We start from the raw sequence: 25,227 nt of genomic DNA, 5'->3' as shown, positions 1-25,227 counted from the left end.
CACTTTGGGGCAGAGTTTCAGGAGCCTTGTACTTCACAGTAGTTGTGCAAGGATGACTCCTTGTGTGTTCATTTGTTTTGTCCTTCTCTCATCGCCACTCCATTCTACCCTACAGTAATCCACTCTTATCCAATTCACTCAGATCTACTTCAATCCAATTAAATCTACTCTACGAAAATCAACTCCAATCCACTCATGTCACTCCATGATACTATGGCCCCTCATACTCCATGCCACTCTACTCCATGCCACTAACTTTTAGCCATGCTTAACGGCAGCCCCACTAGTGTATAACATGGCTTAAACACATTGCCAATAGCACTTGCACAGGCAAGAGTTACAGGCTTTGGCAATGCATGTTAATTGTGCATTTTTGTTTGTGTAGTGAACTGCCTTTTAAAGCTAAAAGCTTAAACCATGTGTTATGTTATGTTATGTTATGCACTTTTGTATTGCGCCAGCTGCCCCAGCTAAGGGGCGTCCTGGCGCATGGCAGGCAAAGTGCAACAGGTAGCAGAAACACAACACCGATAAAAGAATTTATTTAAAAAGAAAAGTTTTCAGGGCTTTGCGAAAGGCCAAGAGGTCAGCCAGTAGCCGCAAGTCCACTGGGAGGGAATTCCAGAGTTCAGCCGCCCTCACCCGAAAAGAGCGACCACCAACCCGACACAGCCTGTATCGGGGAACCACCGCGAGCGCCTGGCTTCCCGATCTCAGAGCGCGGGAAGGAACATACCACGACAGGAGATCAGCAAGAATTGGCGGACCTACTCCCCTCAAGATCTTAAACGCCAAGCACAACACCTTAAACTGAATGCGTGATTTAATGGGGAGCCAATGCAAAGATCTCAAGACTCCTGAAACAGAGCTCCTTCGGGGTAGGCCAACAATGGCTCTCGCCGCGGCATTCTGCACTCGTTGGAGGCGGGTAGTCTCCGCCACATTGGTCCCTACCAAAAGCGAGCTGGCATAGTCCAGGCGAGATAATACCGTGGCCTGGACTATCAGCTGCCTGGTACCACGGTCGAAGAACTTAAGAATGGGCCTCAGCGACCGCAAGATGCCAAAACAGCAGGCCGCGATTTTCTTCGAGTGGCCCTCGTAACTGAGAGCGGGATCCATCCACACCCCCAGGTTCCTAAGTTCAGTGACCGGGAAAGGGACCGGCCCCAGTTCAACTGGCCACCACTTGTCCCCCCACAGTTCCGCCCTCCTGCCAACGATCATGATCTCCGTTTTCTTCGCGTTGAGCTGGAGACAGTTGTTCTTCATCCAGCTTGCCAACGCCCTAAGTCCACTCTGAAACCTGGGGGCATCCCGGTCCGCATCCCCGCTGATAGTAACCGCTAGCTGAGTATCGTCAGCATACGAGACCATAGTCATGTCCCATTGCTTGACGATCTCAGCCAGCGGTCTCACATACAGATTGAACAGCGTGGGACTCAGCGAGGAGCCTTGCGGGACCCCCTGTCTCAGAGGAAGGAATTGGGACTGGTACGGTGGCAAAGCAACGCTAAAGAAACGATCGTTCAGGAAGGAGCGGAACCACTGGAGGGCAGCGCCACCCAGCCCGACCTCCTCCAGGCGATGCAACAGGATAGGATGGGACACAGTGTCGAACGCGGCGCTCAGATCTAATAAAACGAGCGCCGCTGTCTGCCCCGCATCCATCACTGTGCGAAGGTATTCAGCCATGGAGAGAAGGGCGGACTCCGTGCTGTGACCAGCTCGGAAGCCATTTTGGGTGGGATCCAAGATGTTAAACTGGATAAGGTGCGCCGAAAGAACTTTGTTGACATGGGCCTCCAATACTTTGGTAGGCCAGGGAAGCAAAGAGATAGGCCGATAGTTTTCAGGCTTGTCTGGGTCCAGTGAGGGTTTTTTTAAGATGGGGGAAACCATCGCCCGCTTCCAACTATGGGGGACCGTGCCCGACTCCAACGAGATGTTGATCAGGGAGTGTACCACGGTCCGACCCACGAACGACTCATCCCTAAAGAGAGCCGAGCTAAGAGGATCGGCGGGGGACCCAGATTTCACCTGCTTTGCCAAGATGTTAAACCCTTCCAATGTCAACAGGGGCAGCGAGTGCAGAGGCGTGTCTCCACAGATGGAAATCGGAGATTCAACAGGAGGTGCTGTAGAAGGAAAGGTCATGTAGATGTTTTGGACCTTTTCCTGAAAGAACGCCGCTAGGGCCTCACAATGAGCAGTAGAGCCCGTTGTCGGAGCATCAGGGCGCTTAGCTAGAAGGTCCTTCATCAATTTGAAAATAGTTTTCGAGGGGTTAGAGCTGTTGCCGACTTCGGCAGTATAATACGTTGCCCGAGCACGGCACACAGCCCGATGATATACTTTGACGGAGGCGAGATAGATAGCTTTTTTCCCTGAATCGTACGCCTTCCGCCAAGCCCTCTCTGCACGCCTACAACTGCCCTTGAGCGCACGTAGGGCGCCATCGTACCATGGGCTAGATTCTCTAGCACTGGTCTTACAGGCGGTGAGTGGAATAAGCGCATCTAGCGCCTTGGAGATCCACGCGCAGAACCCATCGTAACCTGAATCAACAGTTACAAACGGATCTAATGGCTCTGCAGCGAGGACACGGTGCAGATCTTCCAACCGTAATTTGCCCCAATGCCGCCTTACGACCAGCTTGGCAGGAGGGATGACAGTCCTACCTGGTAAAAGGGTACTAATGGCGACCAACGAGTGGTCAGTCCAACCCAGGGGCGAGACGGCAGTGACAGAAGCATCTGTCAAATTAGTGAAGAAGGGATCTAGCGTGTGGCCACCACTATGGGTGGACTGCTGAACAAGCTGCAACAACTGTAAGGCCTCCAGATCCGCGAGAATGCCACTGACCACAGGTAGATTAGGTCTATCGAAATGGAGATTAAGGTCCCCCAAAATCGAAAAATTGGGACACCCCACCACCAAGGAGCTGACCACATCAGGGAAAGCAGCGCGAAACGCCGCCTCGCTCCCTGGGGGGCGATAGACCACCATCCCAGAGAGTGAAAAGTGAGGAGTAACCAGAATCTTAAACAGCGCACTTTCACATCCCGCAATGGTCAGTGCGGTCCAGGAGCAAGTGAAACTAGAACGGATAGCCAGGGCAATTCCACCTCCCCTAGAAGATCGATTAAGGGTACGGACTATATAGTCCGGGGGGAATGCCAGATTAATAATGGCTGCGTCCTCGTCTTTCAGCCATGTTTCGGTGATAGCCACGATGTCCGGGCTTTCCTCCTGCAACAGGTCAAATACTGCCTGATAGTGCGACACCAGAGACCTAGCATTAAAACTAAAAATGCGGAGAACATGCTCCGGGCGAGTATTGCAAACGGCTGCCACCGGAGGTGTGGAAGCGATGGAAGTAGCTCGCTCCAAAAGCCACTGACAGTCAGCGCAATAATAAGGACCATCCAATGGGTGTAGGAGAGGTAAACCACAGCCAGCAGTCCGGCGTCCCAGGTCACGCAGGGTGTCACCACAGGGTGTCATGTGGAAGATGAGAAATTTAATACATTACATTTTATTTGAAAAGCAATTAATGGGAACAATAAGAAAAATGTGTTAGTTTTCATTGTGCTCAAAATATTAATCACTGAATTGTATCTGCCAACACTATTTCTTTGGAGTACAGATCTTTAAAAAACATGCCAGGGACATAGAAATCTAAAAGTTATACTTGCTTTTAAAAAGGGGGATTCTTCCAACATATCGAGAAACTCTGGGAAAAAGTCGCCAACTTCTTCATCCACTGCTCCAACTAAGCTGATCTGTCTCATTGGTCCTGCTCGATATGTTCCACAGCAGTACGTCCGACTCACCTGTAGAAAATAATACAGTGCTTTTGAAAAGCAAAGCTTCTAAAGAGCAACACTTTTTTTCATTTTACATTGTTGCCATTGCTTTAAATCGTACATGCACATAGTGACTATAAATCTATAATCCAGTACTGAAAAAAAGGAATAATTTGTCAACAACATATATAACAAAAAACAAGTTAACGTTACTAAGGAGGCATTATAGGGCTATACATTCGAAACTATTTTCCATGGGCAACATTTTCAATATCAACTACTGAAGGTTGACTTTGGTTGCACATTGGCAACAGGAAAGATATGCGGATTAAATACTTAATGGATTTTATACCATTGAAGTTTGTGTAAAGCATTTCATGCAATTGGTAGCTTCTTCAAATTGGTTTATTCGAGCAAAGTTTACAAGGCAATTCTACAACTTGGTGGAAAGTTCCAAAGATTCCTGCAACGCAAGATATAGAGTCCGATATTATCAGTGCAGATTTAGGTAAAGCTGGGTAGGAGTAAAAGCAGGTAATCGAATAGCCATTTGCAAATATTCTGTGGGCCCGCCTAGCTAAGAAAGGTATTGAAAAAAACATTAAAAGCAGGATAATTTCACAAGGCAACTCTAGTGCCTTCATTAACAATGCTTCAGTGAGACAATCATCAACGTGGGGGAGCAGGAGCCTTTTGGAGTTTTAATAAAGCAGTCAGCAGGGAAGAGTGTTGACGAAGACCTGGGAGAGGTGTATACTAGACCTGGGTGGAATTTCCACTATGGAGGAGTAATTTCGGTACTTCCACGTAACTCTGATGCAGAAATACCGATAACACAATCGCGCCAGCTCGTGTAATTAAGAGTCATTTAGGAGAAAAAACCCTACAGCGAAAGCACATTTAGCAAGCGTGATCGGCTGCTCGCACTATTTGTGTTTTATTGCATTTTGTGCTCTTCTTAGTGCAAAATACATCCTCACATCAATTTTGAAAAAATGGTGCATTTTGCCTAAAGAAAATCGCGCGAAATACCAAGCGTAAATTGGAAGGAAATCCTACCCCAAGGGCACCTTTAGAGAGTGATTGCTGCTGCACGCACTTGCTACTCATTTTCTGGCCACCTCGCTATTTCTTAGAGCAAAATTGATTCTCATATCAATTTTGGACGCAAGGGGGCATTTTTGTGCTAAGAAAATAGCGCTAAATGCAGAATCACTCTTTGCAGAACTACTCAATCTTGTAGAATTTTTGGGTAACTTCGTTTGATTACGCTACATGGAATTACGTGAGTTACGTCCACCTCTAGATTTGACACAAAAAGGTAGCATCTTCTAGTAATGCTGTTGGATTTCCACGCAACATCAGAGATACTTAATGTGGTCCAGCAGGACTGATCTGTGGAGCGAAGGGTCCAAAGAGCAAAATCATAGATTTGGACGACAGACAAATTGTACCAAAGTCAGCATCTTGAAGTTTTACAGTAAGTATATGCATAATTTCTTACAAGAAAAGTCCAGTTCAATCGCTCAAAAAAAGAAGTGCTTTTGAGCTTCCTACAGAGTTACTGTGATGCCAAATGGGGCAGAAGTGACCGGTATGGAAGTGGCTCTACAGCTTAGCCAAACTGAGCCACATGGGGGAGAGGATGTGGCCTAACGGCTAGAGCGGTCGACCTTGGAGATGGCGAACCGGGTACGAGTCTCGGCAGGGATGCTCAACATACTATGATTCTGGGCAAATCACAATCTCCCCATACCCAACAAAAAACTGGAGCTCTTGTAAAGCGCTCCGATACCTTCAGGTCTAATTCGGCCTATTTAAACCACCCCCTTGCTCCCTGCAAAAAAGAAGTTACGCGCAACTGGGACCAGTGATACAAAGTACAGAGAAGCCTCCAAAAACCATTCGCTGGAATGGAGGGGCATCTGAAATGGCACGGAGGTGGGCAAAAGGTTCCTGGAATACCTCTATGTTTTTATGGTCTACACTAAACAAAGCGAGTTACCCATAAACCTAAAAAGGACCAGGCTATAATTGATATCATTAACTAAAGATTATCATTTATAAATCTAACAATACATTTATTACCATACTGTAAAAATTTATTTTATGTTGCTATTGATGGGCCGAAAAGAAGAGATATGGCCAAGAATTATCAGAAAAAGAATCATATATTTTTAATGACAATTGAAATGGAGCTGCATAAAAGATACATGTCAAGTGAGAGGTGTCCAAAGTCTAATGTGCATAAAAGTGATCAGAAGTGTCCAGACGACACAGATTGATAAACAAAGAAAGACAAAATAGTGCAAAGAATTCATTTCACTAATGTGCACGGAAAAGTAGATGATTCACAATGATTCTATAGCTCATATAAGTATATGTGTTGCATCCTGCTTTCATTTCTTCTCTATCCTTCTTTAGTGTTTGTCATTACTTGCTCAGCAGGCATCTATGATGTCACATAGTGTTCCAATTGTGTATGCTTGAAAGCAGGGACAGTTACATCTGAGGCTGAGCTGGAGCCCATCTGCTCCTGGTGGGGTTTCTATTATTGGATCTACTTTATTCTGTTTTATCTACATGACCTAAATCTTATCTTCAATAAACCTAATCTGTTTCATATACTGGACTTAAAGACTTCAATTTGTTACAATTTTGGCGACGAGGTAAAAGATTGAATTACTGCAACTAAGAATTTGGGTCTACTTCAACTGGAGAACTTTTTCAAGCAGAAGAGGAAAAGGTATTTTATTTATTATTTATTATGTAACTTATACCGCGCAGACTAAACCCGAAGGTATCAAGGCGCCTACCAAAAAAGATCAGAATGCAGGGCACCACTACAAATACGCTTGTACATAGAGACGTGTTTTAAGGGCAGATCTAAAAGTCTGTAGAGAGGGGAGGGACCTTAGTTCAAGCGGCAGAGCGTTCCACCATTTTGGAGCCAGATGGGAAAAAGCCTTCCCACCCCATCTGGCTTTCCGAACACGCGGGACACAGAGAAGAAGTCGATTTGAGGAGCGGAGGTTCCTGCCAGGATTATAATGAGACAGGATAGATCCAATACCTGAAGGGCTATTTTTCGCCAAAGCTTTATAAACCATACACATGGATTTAAAAACTATCCGCTCCTCCATCGGAAGCCAATGAAGCTGCTTCCTGGCCAAAGTGGCCGAGGAACGACGAGGTAGATCAAGGACAAATCTTGCTGCCGCATTCTGGACTACCTGCAAGCGCTGCAACTGGCTTTTGTTCAATCCTGCGTACAGCGCATTGCAATAGTCCAAGCGGGAGCCCAGGAGGGCAACAGCAAGTAGCCTTCTTGCCTACAGAGAGAGGTAGTGCCGAATTTTCCTGAGTATGTGGATGATGCCCCAACAGGTAGATACAGTCCTGTTAACCTGTTGACACATACCAAGGGAGGGATCAATCATGACCCCAAGATTTTTAGCCAAAGAGGTGGGATTAGGGCAGGCACCCAATGAGTCAGGCCACCACTCCATTGACCAGATCTCTTCCTTTCCTCCAAACACCATCACCTCAGTCTTCTCCCCATTTAATTTCAGTGAATTGTGAATCATCCACTGGCTGACAGCCTCCATACAAGATCTAAAATTGGAGGCTGTTAGCTCGGTTGACTGGGAGAGAGAGACGAGGATCTGGGTGTCATCCGCATAGGAGACTACCTCCATCCCAAAAGATCTAATTAGTCTGGCAAGGGGGGTCACATAGATGTTAAAAAGGGTGGGACTAAGCGCCGACACCTGAGGGACCCCACATTGCACAGACAGGGATGGAGATAGAAATTTTCCCAGCATTACCCTCTGCTCTCTATGATCGAGAAAAGAGGAGAGGAGCCCCAGGGCAGCCCCCTGAACCCCAATCTCACGCAGTCGAGATGTTAGTACTAGGGGAGAAAGGGTATCGAAGGCAGCCGTGAGGTCAAGAAGGATTAGGAGGGAGGTCTGACCCCCATCCACACTCGTGCGGATGGAATCGAGCACCAGGGTGAGGGCAGACTCAGTGCTATGTTCCCTCCTAAACCCATGCTGGGAAGGATCCAAACAGCCCGAAGTCTCCACAAAGGCAGCAAGATGTTTGTTTAAATGAGCTTCTAACATCTTCGCGGGAGCCGGGAGCAGTGAGATGGGGCGAAAGTTCTTTAAAACCCCAGGATCGAGGGAGGGTTTCTTAAGCAGTGGTTTTACCACAGCATTTTTCCACTGCTGAGGAAAAGTACTCTCCCTCATCACCCTATTCATGATGTCAACCAAAGGGGGTAAGAGAGATCCTCTACACTGCTTCAGGATCTTTAAAGGACATTTAATGAGAGCACCATGGTTAACCCCACCAGTGTCCTTTGTGATCTGGACAGCCTGTTTCCCCAGGGTGTTGGAGTCTTGCGGCAAGTATTTACACTACATTGGCATGAATTTTGATTTTCATTTTAGTTTCCGTCTTTGAGAGGGAGAGTTTTTCTTGGCAACATTGGATTTAAAGAGATCTACATTCAAGTGTTATTTACCTATGATAAACTGTGCTCGTGTGTACATATTCGAGTTTGAAAAGAAAGACGTGTCTACCATCATTTACCATCAAAATGTGCAACATGAGGGAAAAAGATAGTTTTATTTGTTTGAGGCCCTGCGAGAGAAACGATTTGCATTCATGTACTGAGCACATTCATGTACTGAGCTGCGATAGTCTGCTGTGCATCAGCTATGAAGAGATGGATGCGCACGATGCTACAGGGGAGTAAACAGCATTATTTATTTTAACCTGTAAGAGAAGATGCTGGCAGTAATTGTGTAAGGAGCACAATGTACAGTGTTTTGTGTAGTGATGATGTCCACGCTGATGATGATTTAAAGTTGTTTATTTATAATTAAGTAGACAAGATGGTAATAACGCCCCACCAGGAACATCTAACATGATGCTCAGCCCAATGCCAACTGTCAACTGCAGCCCTACAGAGCCCCAACATTCTACATTACATCATAGCTAGAACATTCCACAAGCTAGGGTAGAAAGAGATATAACATGTAATGCATAACTAGGATACCAGAATACTACATTTCCCCTTTTGTCCGAATTGAAAACAAACAGAGAAAGATCACATATGAAAAAGAAGCTAGGTAAGAAAGAATCAAGGAAGGTAAAAGAAACAGAGGAATAAACGAATCAAGGAAGGTAAAAGAAACAGAAGAATAAACCCATCCTCCTTTAAAAATAGAAACATGAATAAGTCAGGCAGACTTACAAGAACCTATCCATTCTCCCTTCAAAAACAGAAGAAAGATAAGAAAACAGCAGAAAGGAAGATGAAAATTGAAAATACCAACGGCTAAACGACATGCACACCTACTGGCCAGACAGGAATGCAATACGGATAGACACAAGTAAAAAACTTAAGATAGCGTTAAGGATCCAACTCTCAAATATATATGGTAAAGAACCACGACATGAGAGTCAAAATTACCCATCCTCTCACCAAAAAGGTAAATATAAGCATGTAGAAAAACTATTACAATGAAGAAGTAGTGTGTAGACTACGTACATGGGAATAAAACCCAACAAAGTCCCTTAGCACTAAGAAAATGGGACTTAGACCTTAAAAACAAATTTTAGAAACTTAGGTGGGACTAACACCCCCTAAATAGGTGGGAATGACACCCCCTAAACATTGGATAATAGGATGTGATCCATTGTAGCGTACAGGTGGGACTCAAACCCCCTAAAAAAAAATATATTTTTTTTTTGATTGAGCTTGTAGTCAGGAAAACCACAAACTTTAAAAATAGGATGTGGGACTTAAAACCCACCCCTAAGGACTATGGGACTGTAACCCATTCCTACAGACAAACACACAGTGTCAGCATAAAACTTTAAAAATAGGGTATGGGACTTAAAACCCACCCCTAAGGACTATGGGACTACAACCCATTCCTACAGACAAAAAAATTAGGATATGGGACTTACAACCCAAACAATAATGTACTAAAATGTAGTACACCATCCCAAAGTAGGGATAATTACTATAAATGGAGTGATGGGACTAAATACCCTCACCAAACTCAGGAAATAACAATATGTTCCAAAAAGGGAAAATGGGACTGGGTACCCACCCTTTAGTCAATCACAATTTAAGCGTTAACATTTGTGTAGAAAAACATAAGTAAAATATTAAAAGTATTACGCTGTAAATATAACTTAAAATTAGCAGAGTACGAAATACATTTGAAGATCTTTAGAAACATACCCTCTAAATATAGCCTAAACACATAACTTTTACGTTAACATTTCTCTATGAAAGTATAACCGCAATTTTTAGTTGACATTTCTGCAGAAAAATAAAAGCGGAAAACGAAATGCATTTGAAGACTAAATGAAACATCACACTGTAAATATGACCTAAAATGTAAAACCTTTAGTATTAAATAAATAATAACATCACTTCTTTAAGGTCAAGGGTGTGCCCGTCACCGGAAAGATGCAAGCAGGCACATTGTGATGGAATAAAGTGGTATTCGTTTAAGAACCAAAGTGTCTGTCACTATGAAGAAGAGGAATAAAATGGTGTTCGTTTAAGGACAAACGTGTCTGTTACCATGAAGAAGAACAAGCACTCGAATGATAATGATGAACACAGCAAAGTAGGAGACGCACACAACAGAGGTCAAAATGAGCGGAGAAACAGGATCTGCAAGTGCTGCAACAGCATAACCCTACCTTGCAGACAACCATTACGACGACAATGAAAGTAACTGTCGGTCCGCTCTTCCCTGTTGACACACAAATGGCTGAAAACAATTTGCGTCGCGTTTCTGAAGAATTAGCAGAGTTGACATGTCGAAGATGATGACTCACTCCTTACGTTGCTGGTGACACGTTCCTTACGTTAGTCCGGGTGGCTTACGGAGCGCGGCTGCTCACCAGCGTAATGTTGTATCAGAACCTCCTGTAAGCTGGGAAAGACGTCATTTGACAGAATCCTTTCCTTCACGCGATGCACACCGATCACCATACCCTCTTGCAGGGTTCGAATGCGTCATCATAACAAAGAGGTAACTGAAGAGGAAAGAGCTCCTCACCAACCGAAAACAGACTCTAAGGAGCAGTTGGTCTCAATGATATCAGTAAGTAATTTACATTACTCGACGTTTTAACTGTCTAAAATTTTTTGTTTGGAAATGTAAAAGGCACAGTAAATCCATAAAACTCTTTTTCCAACTGTTTTTGTGATATATTTGAGAAGCTTTATGTAGAAATTATTTCTTTTACTTGAAGAGTGTCTGATTGTAATTCCTGACTCGTAAGAAGAATTAAATTGTTTAGACACTGACAATTACGTTACAGCTGATACAGAATATTTTTCCAATGATATCTCTGCGCATGTTTCATTAGATTTATAGCAGATATAACTAAAGAATAATAATATGCTTACTTTTGTTGAATGTTCAGGTGAGCCACGCGCAACACGCTTGGGCAGGACTGTCCGATTTGAGGGACACTGGTGGGGCTTGAAAGCGTGTTGATTTTCTGTTTGTGGCTCCATGGTTCTTGTCTTATTTATGTTCCTCAGTTTTTCATTAGTTTCATTTTGCTCACGTTTGTTGTGGCTTCTTGCTGAGATCTGCTTCAAGTTTAGTTGCTGTAAATTGCGCCAACAGCTGTATAGACGTAGTGTAGAGATTTCTTGAGTCTCTTGTACTTTGTTTTACATATAGATTCTTGTAGTCTTCGTCGCTCTGTAGTGTAGAGGTTTCTTGAGTCATTTGTACTTTGATTTACGCGTAGATTCTTGTAGTCCTCGTCGCCATAAATAATGTAGTGATGATGTCCACGCTGATGATGATTTAAAGTTGTTTATTTATAATTAAGTAGACAAGATGGTAATAACACCCCACCAGGAACATCTAACATGATGCTCAGCCCAATGCTAACTGTCAACTGCAGCCCCACAGAGCCCCAACATTCTACATTACATCATAGCTAGAACATTCCACAAGCTAGGGTAGAAAGAGATATAACATGTAATGCATAACTAGGATACCAGAATACTACATTTTGCCGTGACGTTGGTGGGGGACTATTTAATAAATTTGATTGAGGATGACAGTACTTTATTTTAAAGTAACAGCAGCGGAGACATTTAAAATGTACATTTTTGTTTTAAAAGTAACGAGTGCGCTTACATTTGAAATTCAAAGGGTACACGCGCTACTCACTTTGCCACGCGCTACTCCCAAGTTGTCTTCTGTGACGTTGTACAATACTGCTGATGCATGTTTATTTGCTACTGCGTGCGGAGAGCCACACGGTACAGCGTCAGCTGCGTGCCACCATTTTGACTGCATTGCAACTTCAATAGGTAAAAATGTTTCCGCTTTCGATGGACATTACCATCAGTTTATTGCTTCCCTCGGACGCTGACATCACCGTGAGGAAGATGGTGAGGAACCAATATGCGTTTATTGTGTGCCCAGACGAAATCTTTAGCGCTTAACTCACTGACTGTATCCAGAAGGGAATTTGCTGTGCCCATGGTGAGAAGAACCTCGGGTGAGAAATCGCTCACCGGAGTTTGTTGGTTCAATTTTATTGTAAAAAATGAAGCACTTTTATTTGTAACCGGTTTATGAAATAAGTGATGGAGTTTCATTTTGGTGTTCTTTGGGAAGGAGTGCACATTTTTATATTGGGTGCATGTGTGTACTGGAACTGATAATACTACAGTGAGATAGTATCTTTAATGGTTGAGGTGTTCAGTTGTTTTAATGTATGTACTGGAACTGATAATACTACAGTTAGATAGTATCTTTAATAGTTGAGGTGTTTAGTCGTTTTAATTTTGCATGTGTGTATTGGAGCTTATAATACTACAGTTAGATAGTATCTTTATTAGAGGGAGCCATTTTATGCTCCACGTTGGTTGAGGTGCTCTGTTGATTTTAATTCAAATTTCTGGTGAGTTAGTTTCTTTAATGGAGGGAGCCAATTTTATGCTCAACTATGGTTGGGGTCCTCGGTTTTCATTTCAAGATGTGTGTTTGCAGTTACATTCTTTTATTTGTTCAGGAGATTTATTGAATGTGTACGTTGTGAGGAGTTCTAGGTGCTTCTCGGTTTTATATGTTTTAGGTTTGAATCTAATGATGAACCTTGTTTTACAAATTTCAATGTTTTGAAGTGTTTAGTGCTTTTCTGGACCACTTCTGTGCTCTAATGTTTTTAGAGGAGTTCAGTTTGTTGGATGTTTAAAGAAATACGTGTTCGCTATGTTTCATTTGTAGAACCACAGGGGTTCGCTATCTTTTATGCTTCGAGAGCCGCAGGTTGCTCATTTGTAGAACCACTCGTGTTCGCTATCTTTTATCTATTTATTGAACCACAAAGTGCTCTAAGGTATAGAGGTGTTCAAATTGTTGGGTGTTTAAAGAGCCGTGATTGCTCATTGATATGAATTATTCTTATGCTCTAATGTGTTAGAAAAATTTGCATTTTCTTTGTCTAATCCTCTCATTTCCATTCTGATGGATTTTGTACCTTGTGGGTGACTGTATTTTCTTTCGTACTTTCACCATTTGATGTTCTATCCTTCTTTTTATTGTATATGTGCTGTATGTTCTTTTATCTATTTTTCTTCTTATCTTGTTTTATTTTGTCAAGGGGGAAGATGTGTTGCATCCTGCTTTCATTTCGTCTCTATCCTTCTTTAGTGTTTGTCATTACTTGCTCAGCAGGCATCTATGATGTCACATAGTGTTCCAATTGTGTATGCTTGAAAGCAGGGACAGTTACATCTGAGGCTGAGCTGGAGTCCATCTGCTCCTGGTGGGGTTTCTATTATTGGATCTACTTTATTCTATTTTATCTACATGACCTGAATCTTATCTTCAATAAACCTAATCTGTTTCATATACTGGACTTAAAGACTTCAATTTGTTACAATATAGTAGCCCATATTAGTGGAGAAGTGTGGCTCACTGGTTAGAGGAGGCAGACCCTGAAGCAGAGGTCAGACCCGGGACCAGGGTTCGATTCCCGACGCGGCAGGGTCTTGAGCCCAAATATCCACGGACTCGATAATTCTCGTTTCGGTGCCTACTCGAACCACGGGTTCACACTCTGCAGCTCTGGGCATCAGCTTGCTTAATCTCCACTACGGTCCCCCCGCGGCGGGATGCCTGGCTTTCACCTTGGGAATGCCCAGTACGGGTATCTCACAGGGAAAAAAAGCCAGGACGGGTTCCCAAGGCAAGCGCCGAGATGCCTACGGGTAATCGAGCGCTATATAAGAACGCATAATAATAATAATAATATCTTTTTCAGACTGTATAAGGTCTGGCGTTTTGACCTTTTATAATTCAGCAGGTCATCTTCAGGACAAAATTAAATCAATTAGAGACTACTGAAAATAATGTATTACATTTTATTCCTGAGACCAATGCTAACCACTTTTGTATTTGCACAGCCCACAAAAGCAGTAAAACATTTGCAGATTAATATGGGAATTCTCCAAGCCAGGTCTCCTTGAACTTCTCCCCAAGACTTTAATCATTTGACATTGATCAAAACACCTACTTTACACAGGAATATCGAACAAATGGGAAGTTTCTTCTATAAACCGATTTAAGATGACAAATTTAAAATGTAAACATTTGTATTAATAGACTGGTTACGTGTGAAATATTTTACTGCAAATGGGTAACACAATGTTAGGATTATGCTACTTACCCAATAAGCATCTGCTCTTGGCATGTTGAGCTGTAGATTCACATGCTTTGCATACTCCTGCCATCTAGTGTTGGGTCCAGATATTTGCAAGTTGTTTTTCTTCGAATAAATCTTTCCGAGTCACGAGGTAAGGCGACTCCTCCTTTCAGTGATAGTGCGCAGCATGGGCATCAACTCTATTGTAAGATTGTTTTCCCCGCAAGAGGGTGAGAATGGAGTAAATAAGTTTAGTACAGAGATGTCCATGCGTATGTAATGTAAATAATGCAGAACTGCAACAGCTACAGGTGTCAGGTGAGGTGGGAGAATGCATGTGAAACTACAGCTCTACATGCCAAGAACAAATGCTTACTGGGTAAGTAGCATAATCCGTTTGAGGCAAGTGTGCTGTAGATATTCTCCAAATGTGGTGGCTAACCAGTAGATGTTGCAGCTGTATGAAAAATTGTTTTTAGCACTGCTTGCCCTACATTGGCTGGTTGAATGCAAAACATCCACACAATAATGTTTGTTAAAAGTATGTGGTGTGGACCATGTTGCTGCTTTACAAATGTCAGCCATAGGGATGTTACCTACAGAGGCCATAGACGCTCCTATTTTACGAGTGGAATGCCCTCTAGGAGGTATAGATAAAGTTTGTTTAGCTTTAGTGTAGCAGGTTTTAATGCACTTAGCAATCCATCTTGCAATGCCAGATTTAGAAATAGGATTGCCTTTGTGAGGTGTAGCAAATGCAACAAATTGTTTTGCGAAAATCCTCTGTTCTTTCAATAGAGTACAATAGCGCTCTTCTGAGATCAAGAGTGTGAAGATCTCGTTCTGCTACCAAATCAGATTGAGGAAAGAACACAGGCAACTCAACTGATTGGTTGCGATGGAAAGCAGAAACCACTTTGCGAAGGATCTTTGGGTTGGTGCGGAGAATGAATGAATAAATGAATTTACACTTGTAGAGCGCGTGGCTGCCAAAGGCCTCCCAGCGCTAGAGACAGAGTCCTCAACCGAGATGGAGCAGAAGATTCAGGGGAACAGCAGAGTCTTCAGGAGCTTGCGGAAGGTAAAATAATTGGCCTCAAGCCAAATTTGGTCTGGCAGCTGATTCTAGCATTTCGTCGTAACGAAGGAGAACATACATCTACCACTCCGAACACGGTTTACTCTTGGGACGGCTGATAGATGTTTCTTCTCGGAGCGCCGTGATCTTTTTGGGAGGTAGGGGGAAATGATTGATTGAAGAATCAGTGGAGCCCTAGCCGAGAGCGACTTCTGTGCAATGCACAAAGCCTTAAACTGAATTCCTATGGCGACCGGCAGCCAGTGCAGAGAAATGATGTGAGGTTTAGCAGATTCCCGATTATGAGCTTGCATAAGGAGTCGTGCAGCACAATTTTGGACCGCTTGCAATTTTTTAATGGTAAAGCAAGAAGAACCTAAGTAAAGCACATTGGCATATATGAGACTAGAGAGAATCAGGGCTTACACCAAAAGTTTCCTAGCATTGAAGGGCAGAAGGGGTAGAATTTTCCTAATCATTTTCAGGATACCATAACAGGTAGATGCCACCCTACGCGCCTGCTCCTTAAAATTCAGGTTGTGATCCAGCCACAACCCGAGACTTTATATTTGATCTTTGGGTGGGGGCATAACACCCAGACAATTTGGCCAGAGTACGCTGGTATTAATGTTGGTGGTTTTACCCAAAAACATCAGCTCGGTTTTGGCTGCATTCAGCTTTAGGAAAGAGCCATCCATCCACACGGAGACCCTTTCCAAGCAATTTGCCAGATTGCTCTTTGTGTCTCTAAATCATTCGGACAACTCTATCAGCCGAGTGTCATCAGCAAACGAGACAATCCGAACACCAAAGGGCTTAACCACCTCGGCCAGAGGGTGCAGATAAACATTGAAGAACATGGGGCTGAACTACCCTGACACTATGAAGTTGAAAGAAGGGTTCTTCTAAGGTTAAAGTCTGTAGCTCACCAACTCTCCTCAATGAAGTGATAGTAATGAGGAAGGCCCGTTTCCAAAAAAGAAACTGTAGCAGAAAGTTGTGTCATGACTCAAAAGGTGGACCCATGAGCCGTGTAACCACAATGCTCAGATTCCAAACTGGTGCTGGAGGTACCCTGGGTCGTATTATTCTCTTAAGGCCCTCCATAAAGACTTTAATTACTGGAACCTTGAACGAAGATAGATGTTGTCGGTTTTGCAAATATTCTGTTACTGCTGTAAGATGCAAACAAATGAAGTGTAGGCTAAACCAGCTCGCTGTAAATGCAGAAGATAACAAATTATATTTTGAGTAGATGCATCTAGTGGATCAATATTGTTATTTGTACAATATATAACAAATCTTTTCCATTTAGCTACATAGCATGCTCTAGTAGTAGGTTTTCTTACATTCTGGTGGCAAGTTAAGATATCCAAACTATGACTTCAGGTGCCAAATCGCTAGATTGAGCTCTTTGGGATTTGGATGTTTGACTTCTCCATGGTTCTGTGTGAGAAGACTGGAACTGAGATGTAGCGTTTGATGTGGAACTACTGACAGTTCTAAAAGTGCTGTAAACCACGGTTGATGAGCCCAAGTGGGAGCTACTAGAATCAGTGTGAGGGATGTTTGCCTAAGCTCCCGAAACAGAAATGGAAGGAGAGGGAGAGGCAGAAAAGCATAGGCAAATATCCCTGACCAATTCATCCATAGGGCATTTTGAAGAATTTTATATAGCGCAAACTAGACCCGAAGATATCCGGTATCAGAGCGCTTTACATAGCACCAGTTTCGGTACATGAGGACGTACATGAGGACACACATTCATTTTTGTTAGGCACAGAGAGATTAAGTGATTTGCCCAAAATCACAGGATGTTGAGCGTCATTGCCAAGACTCGAAACCGGTTCCCCAGCTTCGACGTCGACTGCTCTAGCCGTAAGGCTGCATCCTCTCCCCATTGCCATTGGATAGAGGGTGTGGGACCCTGGAGGTGAAGTTTGGGCATTTTGAGTTGTCCACTGTGGCGAACAGATCTATTTGTGGGAATCCCCATTTGTGAATTGTATGTAAGGAGAACCTGTGGATGAAGTTCCCACTCGTGAATTTGTTGCCGCCCTCTTAGGAGGTCGGCAATCTGATTCTCCACGCCTGAGGGGTGCTATGCCAGAAGATGGATTCTGTGATGAATTGCCAAATGTCAATTTGTCTGACAGAGGCGTGACAGTTGCAGAGAATGTGTCCCTCCATCCCCTGTTTTTGTACATAGTGCATTGCTGTCATGTTGTTGGTGCGGACTAGGACTACTTTCCTTACGAGGTGAGACTGAAAAGCTTTCAGTGCTAGATATACAGCTAGCAGTTCTGGATAGTTGATGTGCAGAGCTTTGTACTTGTTATTCCATAGACCTTAAGTTGTGAAGATGGGCACCCCAAACTGTGAGGGATGCATCTGCTGTGAGCACAATCTAAGGAACAGGGTCGATGAAGGGCCACCCTTTTGATGAGTTTATTGTGTTCCAACTCTGCAGAGAGTGATGGGTGCGGCTGCCTACTAACACTAGATCTGTTAATTGACCCGAGAAGGATTCCACGGACGTGCTAAGAACTCCTGTAGCGGAAGCATTGAAATCTTGCGTGAGGAACTATCTAGATGCCTGATGCCATCATACCTAGCAGTTGCTTGAACGTCCTGGCTGCTAAGTATTCATTGGCCTGAAACTGTATTAGCAGGGATTGAATATTCTGAATTATAGCTGCATTGGGAGAGGCTAGAGCTGTGCAAGTGTTTAGAGTCACTCCCAGATAATACTGCATTTGTGAAGGCTGAAGGTGAGAATTCTGAGCACTGACCGTGAAACCCAATTGATAGAGTAGGTCTAATATAGTCTGAGTCTGGTCTAGACATTTTTGGTGTGTGCTGGGTTTGATGAGTCAGTCGTCCAGATATGGGAAGACATGAATCTGTTGTCTTCTGAGATGTTCCGCCACTAATGCCAGACATTTCGTGAATACTCTGGGAGCAGTAGTTACTATTGCGTTTTTTCTTGCTATCACAAATCTGAGGTATTTGCGATGGGCTGGGTGAACCAGAATATGAAAGTATGCATCTTTTAAGTCTAGTGTGGACATAAAATCGCCTTGCTGTAGCAGTGGAAGGACCTGTTGAAGCGTGCCCATGTGGTAATGTTCTGAAAGTATGTACAGATTTAATGTCCATGGATCCAAAATTTGTCTTAAGGAGCAGTCCTTCTTGGGGATTAGAAAGACACAGAGTACACCCCTGAACCTTGGTACTGTAATGGCACTGGTTCTATAGCTCCTTTTGTTAAAAGAGCTTGTACCTCTTATTTGAGGAGCTGAAGGTGCACTGACGAGAGTTGTGAGTCCGAGGTGGAATGTTGGGATGATTGCTGGTGTGCTCTAAGCAATAACCATGTCAGATAATGTCTAACACCCACTTGTCTGATGTTATGGATTGCCAAATGTGGAGAAATTGTTGAAGCATTCCCCGACAGAAGTTAGATGATTGGGGGATATTTGATATTTATTAATTTATAAAGTGCCCGAGTCACCCCCAAAGGGGTCTCTCTGTGCTGTGGAGGAGCTGCAGTAGGCCGAAGAGAAAGAAAGGCTTAGAACAGTGCAGTATTGAGGAGCCTTCTGAATTGAAGGTGATCAGGGATTCCTAAAGATGAATAGGAAGTTGATTCCAATAGAAGGGGACTAGGTGAAAGAAAGCTTTCCCACCCAAGTGCGAATTTTTGAAACGCGGTACAAGGAGCAAAGATTTAGCTCCTGAACAGAGGGGTTTGGGTGGCAGGTATTGATTGAATTTTCTTGCAAGATAGCTAGGACCTTTGCTGTTCAGTGTTCTATGCATGATACAGCATATCTTAAATTTGATCAGTTTGTGTACCGGGAGCCAGTGAAGCTGTTGTAGAAGAGGGAGAGAGGCTGTTCTGGCAGGGGCATTCAAGACCAGGTCTGTGGTGTTTTGGACGACTTGGAGTCTACTCAGCGAGGACTCATTTGCATTTGCTGAGATAGATTACAGTAGTCCAGGCGGCTCAACACCAGTGCCAGAATTAAGAGTTTTCTGTGTGGTCAAAGGAAGGAATGGGAATACCCTCAGTAGAAGGCTTAGCACATGGAAGCAAGAGCCGACAGTGGCTGTAACATGCTCCTTCATTGTTAGTTTCTGGTCCAAGCACATGCCAAGGTTCTTGATCACAGTCTTGCGAAATGGGGTGGCACCTAGATTATCTGGCCACCAACTTGAGTTTCACAGCAGTGGAGCATCTCCATCTCTAAACAGCATAATCTCAGTTTTCCCAGCATTAAACTGGAGGAAATTATTCCTCATCCAGCTAGCGATAGCGGTCATGCCTTCCGAGAAGGTGGACTGGACATTGGGAGTGTGTTTGTCAAAGGAAAGTAGTAGCTGAGTGTCATCAGCATATGACATTGGTGTAAAGCCTAGCTTTCCAAGTAATCCAGCTAATGGAGACACAACATGTTGAATAAGGTGAGACTGAGACAGGAGCCCTCAGGTAGTCCCATGGTCTTCGAACGGAAGGGGCCCAGATTAATAGTCTGAGTTCGGAGGGAGAGAAAGCTCGGCATCCACTGAAAGGCTTGTCCTTGGATTCCAATTTCTTTAAGTCTCCTGAGCAGAATCTGGTGAGAGACCGTGTCGAAGGTTCCCGACAGATCAAGCAGCACTAGTAGTACTGCTTGTCTGTTGTCCAGGGACTGCCTAATGTTGTCAATAATAGCAATCAATGATGACTCAGTGCTGTACCTTGGCCTAAATCCAGACTGAGATGGGTCAAGGCATCCCATTGGTTCGACATGGTCAGATAGATGTTTGTTGATATATTTTTCCAATATCTTACTCAGGAGAGGTAAAAGGGAAATTGGGCAGTAGTTGGATAGGTCCTCCCTGGGGGCTTTGATATTCTTATGGATGGGAATTATTTGTGCCGCCTTCCATTCAGCAGGAAGTTGGCCCTCTCTCATTGAGAGATTGAGGACACAGCAAATTGGAAGAAGGTTGGGCTGGAATAATATGCAAAGGGGAGCCTATTTTGACTGTATTCAACAGCGATTCCAAGTCACCAACTGTGAGAGGGGGGAAGTCTTCTAACATATGCAGATTAGTCAGGGCTGGAGGGCAGCAGGATGCACTATCATACTGAAGGTTCCTGCTTGAGGTGATTTTTTATCATAGATCAGCTCAATTTTCTGTGCGAGATGGATAGCTATTTTATCACAAAGTGCTTGGGAGGGAGCCGCCTCATTACAGGCCTTCGGGTTTGAACATGATTTAAGAATTTGGTACAAAACTTTGGGGGCACTCACTGTCTGGTTGAGTTCCAGAGCGATATGGGCCCTGTGCGCAGATTTTATGTTTTTGTAGTAATGAGCCAGAGCAATCTTATATCTCTCTCTGTCCTGAATGTCATGGGAATGGCGCCAGCGCCTTTCTAGTTTTTTACAAAGACATTTTTACATCAGTAGGTTAGAAGAAAACCACACTGTCTGTGGGATTTGTTTCAATGGGGCCAGCTGATCGATGGCTGTTTTTACTGTGGAATTATAACGAGCCAAGCATTCCACAACATTATCTGATTGAAGGTTCCAGAGTGCCAGGATTGTATCCTGGAAATGATCTGGAGTTATTTTATGCCACTGTCTACGAAGGCTGTAGGGGGCCAAAGGGGGGATTGGGGCGTCATATACACTGGGACCCCGGATTTGAAAGTCGATTAATGAGTGGTCAGTCCATGTAAGTGGACAAGGAGCTTTGCAGAAAATACTAGGAAAATTAGTCAAAATAAGATCCAACGTGTCCTGCTGAATATGTGGAACCGTCGTTGATTTTACTTAGTCCTAAAGTGGCTAAATCTGCCAGGACCGTGGAGGCATCCTGATTAGATGTGCTCTCACTGTGTACACTGAAGTCCCCTAATAGCAGGATTTTTTTTTAGTAGAGATGATATGAGGGGCAATTGATTCCATTAGCTGGAGCAAGAAATCAAGGAGGAGGTCTGAGGGCTGATATATGAGGGCGCCTTTCCAGCTATGATGGGGAAGCAAATCCATTCTAAAGACTAAAATTTCAATTTTGTCATTGCAACGTTGCTAGAGTGTAGCTACTTTGATGGAGTCTTTATGGATGATGGCTATACCTCCACCCACCTTAGGTTGTCTATCCCACCTTTGAATACAGTATCCCTCAGGGAGAGCCACTGCAATATCAGAGGTGGAGCTAGGTTTAAGCCAGGTTTCAGTCAAGAATCCAAGATCGGGATTCTTGGAGGCAAGTAGATCACAAATTTCAACGGCATGTTTGGGCAGAGATCAGACATTGCACAGAAAGCCATTCCAGCCATGAGCAGATTTGCCAGTATAATTTCCTTGTGAAGTCAGGGAAAGCGTGGCTACATTGGGGGTGTGTTTACCCTTGCCTGAGTCAGATATCAAAGAACCTAAGTGCTTCTGTTCCAGCTTCAAGCCTTGAAATTAGCAGGACCTGCACGTGAAGGGTCCTTCCATAACAGGAAAAGCCCCAGGAGTGTCATATGGATGTTTAGTGCATTTAGCCAAACTGCCCGTCTAATATCAAGGAATTCCAGGTTGGTCTAAGAATATTTCTGCCGGATTTCTAAATCGGATATAAAACATGCAGGGGTCCCGGCTCCTGAAGACGGCTAGGCGCGAGATGGGCTTGCCTTTGGCGCGCCTGCTGCATGTCGTGTGAGGCATTGATCTAAATAGTAGAGGAGAGCAGAAGCATAGCCAAGTCACTGCTTATTGGAGGAAGGGGAGTTACGAGTTGGTGTGCCCTTACCCCTACCTTAAAATGGTTTCCTCTGTATCCTCCGCTAAAGAAGCCTCTACGGAAAAGGGTTGCATGTTGGACTTGTACGAGGGAGTGTTAGGGTCTGAGGATGTACTTTTAGACCCTGCTCTATAGAAAGAGCGATGAAAGGAGCCTCTACTTGAAGGAGTCTGAAGTGCTCCCATGTATTTCGCCACGTCTGTCTTTTTTCATCTTTTCTAAAGCCTTATCAACCTGAGGTCCAGAAAGGTGAGGTTTGTTAAAAGGAGTGTTTAAAATAGACTGTTGCTGTTTAAAGCCTGAAATTCTAAGCCAGGCATGCCGACGTAAGAGAATGAGATGTTAACTTCTCTTGCTGCAGTGTCAGCATCATCAAGAGCACATCTAATAGAAGAGTTCGAAATTAACTTCCCTTCTTGAACTCGTTCTTGTGCCTTTCTCTTGTGCTCTTCTGGGAGGTACTGAAGTAGACCTTCCATCTCATCCCAGTGTGCCCTTTCATAACCAGCTAATAGGCCCTGTGTGTTGGCAAATGCAAAAACAACAGTTGATGGACAGAATGCAGAACAATGTCATACATTCACCCCAGTATAGAGATCTGGGCCTAAACCCATCGTTTTTTTGCTCACCATGCAATTCCAGTTTGAACCCAGCCATATGCAAATCTGTTTTGACCCTGTGCCCCATGGGAACAGTCCAGCCCGAACTGCCAAGCAGGTCCTCCCTGAACTGGAAACAAGCATCCTAGGACTGGTTTCGGGCAACAGGGTGGTGTGGTGAGCAAAGAAACGATGGATTTAGGCCCCGATCTCTGTACTGGGGTGAATGTATGACATTGTTCTGCATTCTGTCCATCAACTGTTGTTTTTGCATTTGTCACCCAGAGTGGGACGGGTATGCTCAGACGTGAGTCCTGTGCTCTCCACGCCACTGGAGTCAAGCTATTCTGGCTGAAGATGGCCGATAGCAAGAAACCGGTCCTAGGATGCTTGATTCCGGTCCAGGGAAGACACGGCTTGGCAGTTCGGTTGGACTGTTCCCATGAGGCACAGGGTCAAGGCTGATTTGCATACGGCCATGTCTGAACTGGGTTGGTGTGGTGAGCAAAAAAACGATGGATTTAGGCCCAGATCTCTGGACTGGGGTGAATGTAATGTCATTGTTCTGCATTCTCTCCATCAACTGTTGTTTCTGCGTGTTGGCAAAGCGCCAGCGATTAGCAGCTTGAGCTGCTACCCTTTTACCAGTGCGTCAATTAACTTAGATTCTTTACTTGGGGTAGGGTGCATCCTCAGATGTATGGGAGTTCGCTCTTTTAATAGCGTTGGAAACTACCAGGGAATCTAGAGGGAGCTGTCCTTTAATAAAAACCAGATCAGAGGGTGATGGTTTATATTTGTAATCAACCCTAGGTGTGAACATTTGTGCGTGCACAAACAGGGTCCTTAAAAATGTCATCTGCCTGTCTCATCATGCCTTTTAACATAGGAAGACTATGACTATCTCTGTGAGTAGACCCTAGAGTCTCAAATAAACAAATCATCTTCTAAGGCCTCTTTATGCTGTGTAATCCCATGATATGCTGCTGCTCTGGAAATTAGCTCTAGATAGGATACATTATCATCTGGAGGTGAAGGTTTTGAAGGGTATACGTCTGGATCATTATTCACGGGTTGATAAATATTATAATCATCCAACAGATCTGTAGGTAAAGGAACATGGTCATCATCATCATCCCCATCTCCCAAATCAGGCTGTGTGTGAGGAGATCCCTGTGGTGTTATGTGTAATGGTTCTGAGCCTGGCAGTATTGGTAAAGGTGAAGATGGTGGAGGTGGTGGGGGAATGGCAAAGTAGGATGGATAGGACTTGTAACAATGTCCTTCTTCATAAGGGGGGGATCTTGTATCCAGTGCCTTCTGAACTGACTTTCCTATTGGAAGGAGTTTGGGCTAATTTAAGTCCAGTGTCTGGATTGATGTAAAGCTTTTTCTGCTTTGGATCCAATCTGTCCTTCATAATGTCTTAGATTGGTTCCAGGGGGATCTGAAATATCTTCTTTCGATTTCGTCAGCGAAAGTTCCGGTGCCGAACCGGACTGGTCCTTCTTGTCCTTGGAAGCGGAAGGTTTTGGCTCCGAAGCGGACTTTTGTTTCAAAACTGAGGATTTAGGCTCCGGCCCAGATTTGTCTTTTGAAGCGGAATGCTTTGGGTCCGAAGACGGTCTGTCTCGGCTCGATCCCGAGCCGGAAGGTTTGACCACTTGTTTCATTGCCAGGCTCAAGGGCGGGGTTTTAGAAACAACGTCTCGGTGCAAACCACGGTCTGCAGGCAGAGGTGGTGCTGAAGCCTTATCTTTGGAAAAGATAGTTTTTGGGTTACGGGGTTTTGGTACTCACAACACCCTGTCCCGCTGGAATGACTTCTGACTCCAACTCTATCTTGAGGTCGGAATCCGATTCTGGGACCGAGATTCTTCTTCCGCAGCTGCCGCTTCTTCCTGTTCGGATTCTTCTCCGAAGATAGCTGAAGTCTGTTGAGTGCCTTGGAGCTGCATTTCTCGTCGTCGAGCTGGACGATTTCTTAGAATCATTTACAACCTGAGCCTCACAGTCTTCTTCCTTGTGCTCCGGTGATAAGCACAAGTTGCAGACCTGGTATAAATCGGTTCAAGGGTACTTGGAGTGGCACCTAGGACAAAATTGAAACGGAGTCCCTTCCATCAGCAGACGAGTGGATCGACGCGGATAGAACCGAAGCCTGCCCACAATCTTTGACGGAAGATGAGTCATATGCTTTAGCATAGATCGCCATCTGGTGTGTGGTCCGGATGTT

General features: G+C 44.1%; 1 protein-coding gene across 2 annotated transcripts in view; it reads right to left on the bottom strand.

Annotated features, from left to right (window-relative positions):
• RSBN1 (round spermatid basic protein 1) overlaps positions 1–25,227 on the bottom strand; it is a 235,610-nt gene that overhangs the window by 75,664 nt on the left and 134,719 nt on the right. For both annotated transcript variants that reach the window (XM_078644428.1, XM_078644427.1), the window contains exon 3: positions 3,699–3,836. In XM_078644428.1, coding sequence (XP_078500554.1) covers positions 3,699–3,836 — 138 coding nt within the window. The remainder of the gene's footprint in view (positions 1–3,698; positions 3,837–25,227) is intronic.

Source organism: Lissotriton helveticus, chromosome 5_1 (assembly GCF_964261635.1).
Source record: "Lissotriton helveticus chromosome 5_1, aLisHel1.1, whole genome shotgun sequence".
In the NCBI taxonomy this organism is placed as follows: Eukaryota; Metazoa; Chordata; class Amphibia; order Caudata; family Salamandridae; genus Lissotriton; species Lissotriton helveticus.
This window is presented reverse-complemented; position numbering and strand designations above follow the sequence as displayed.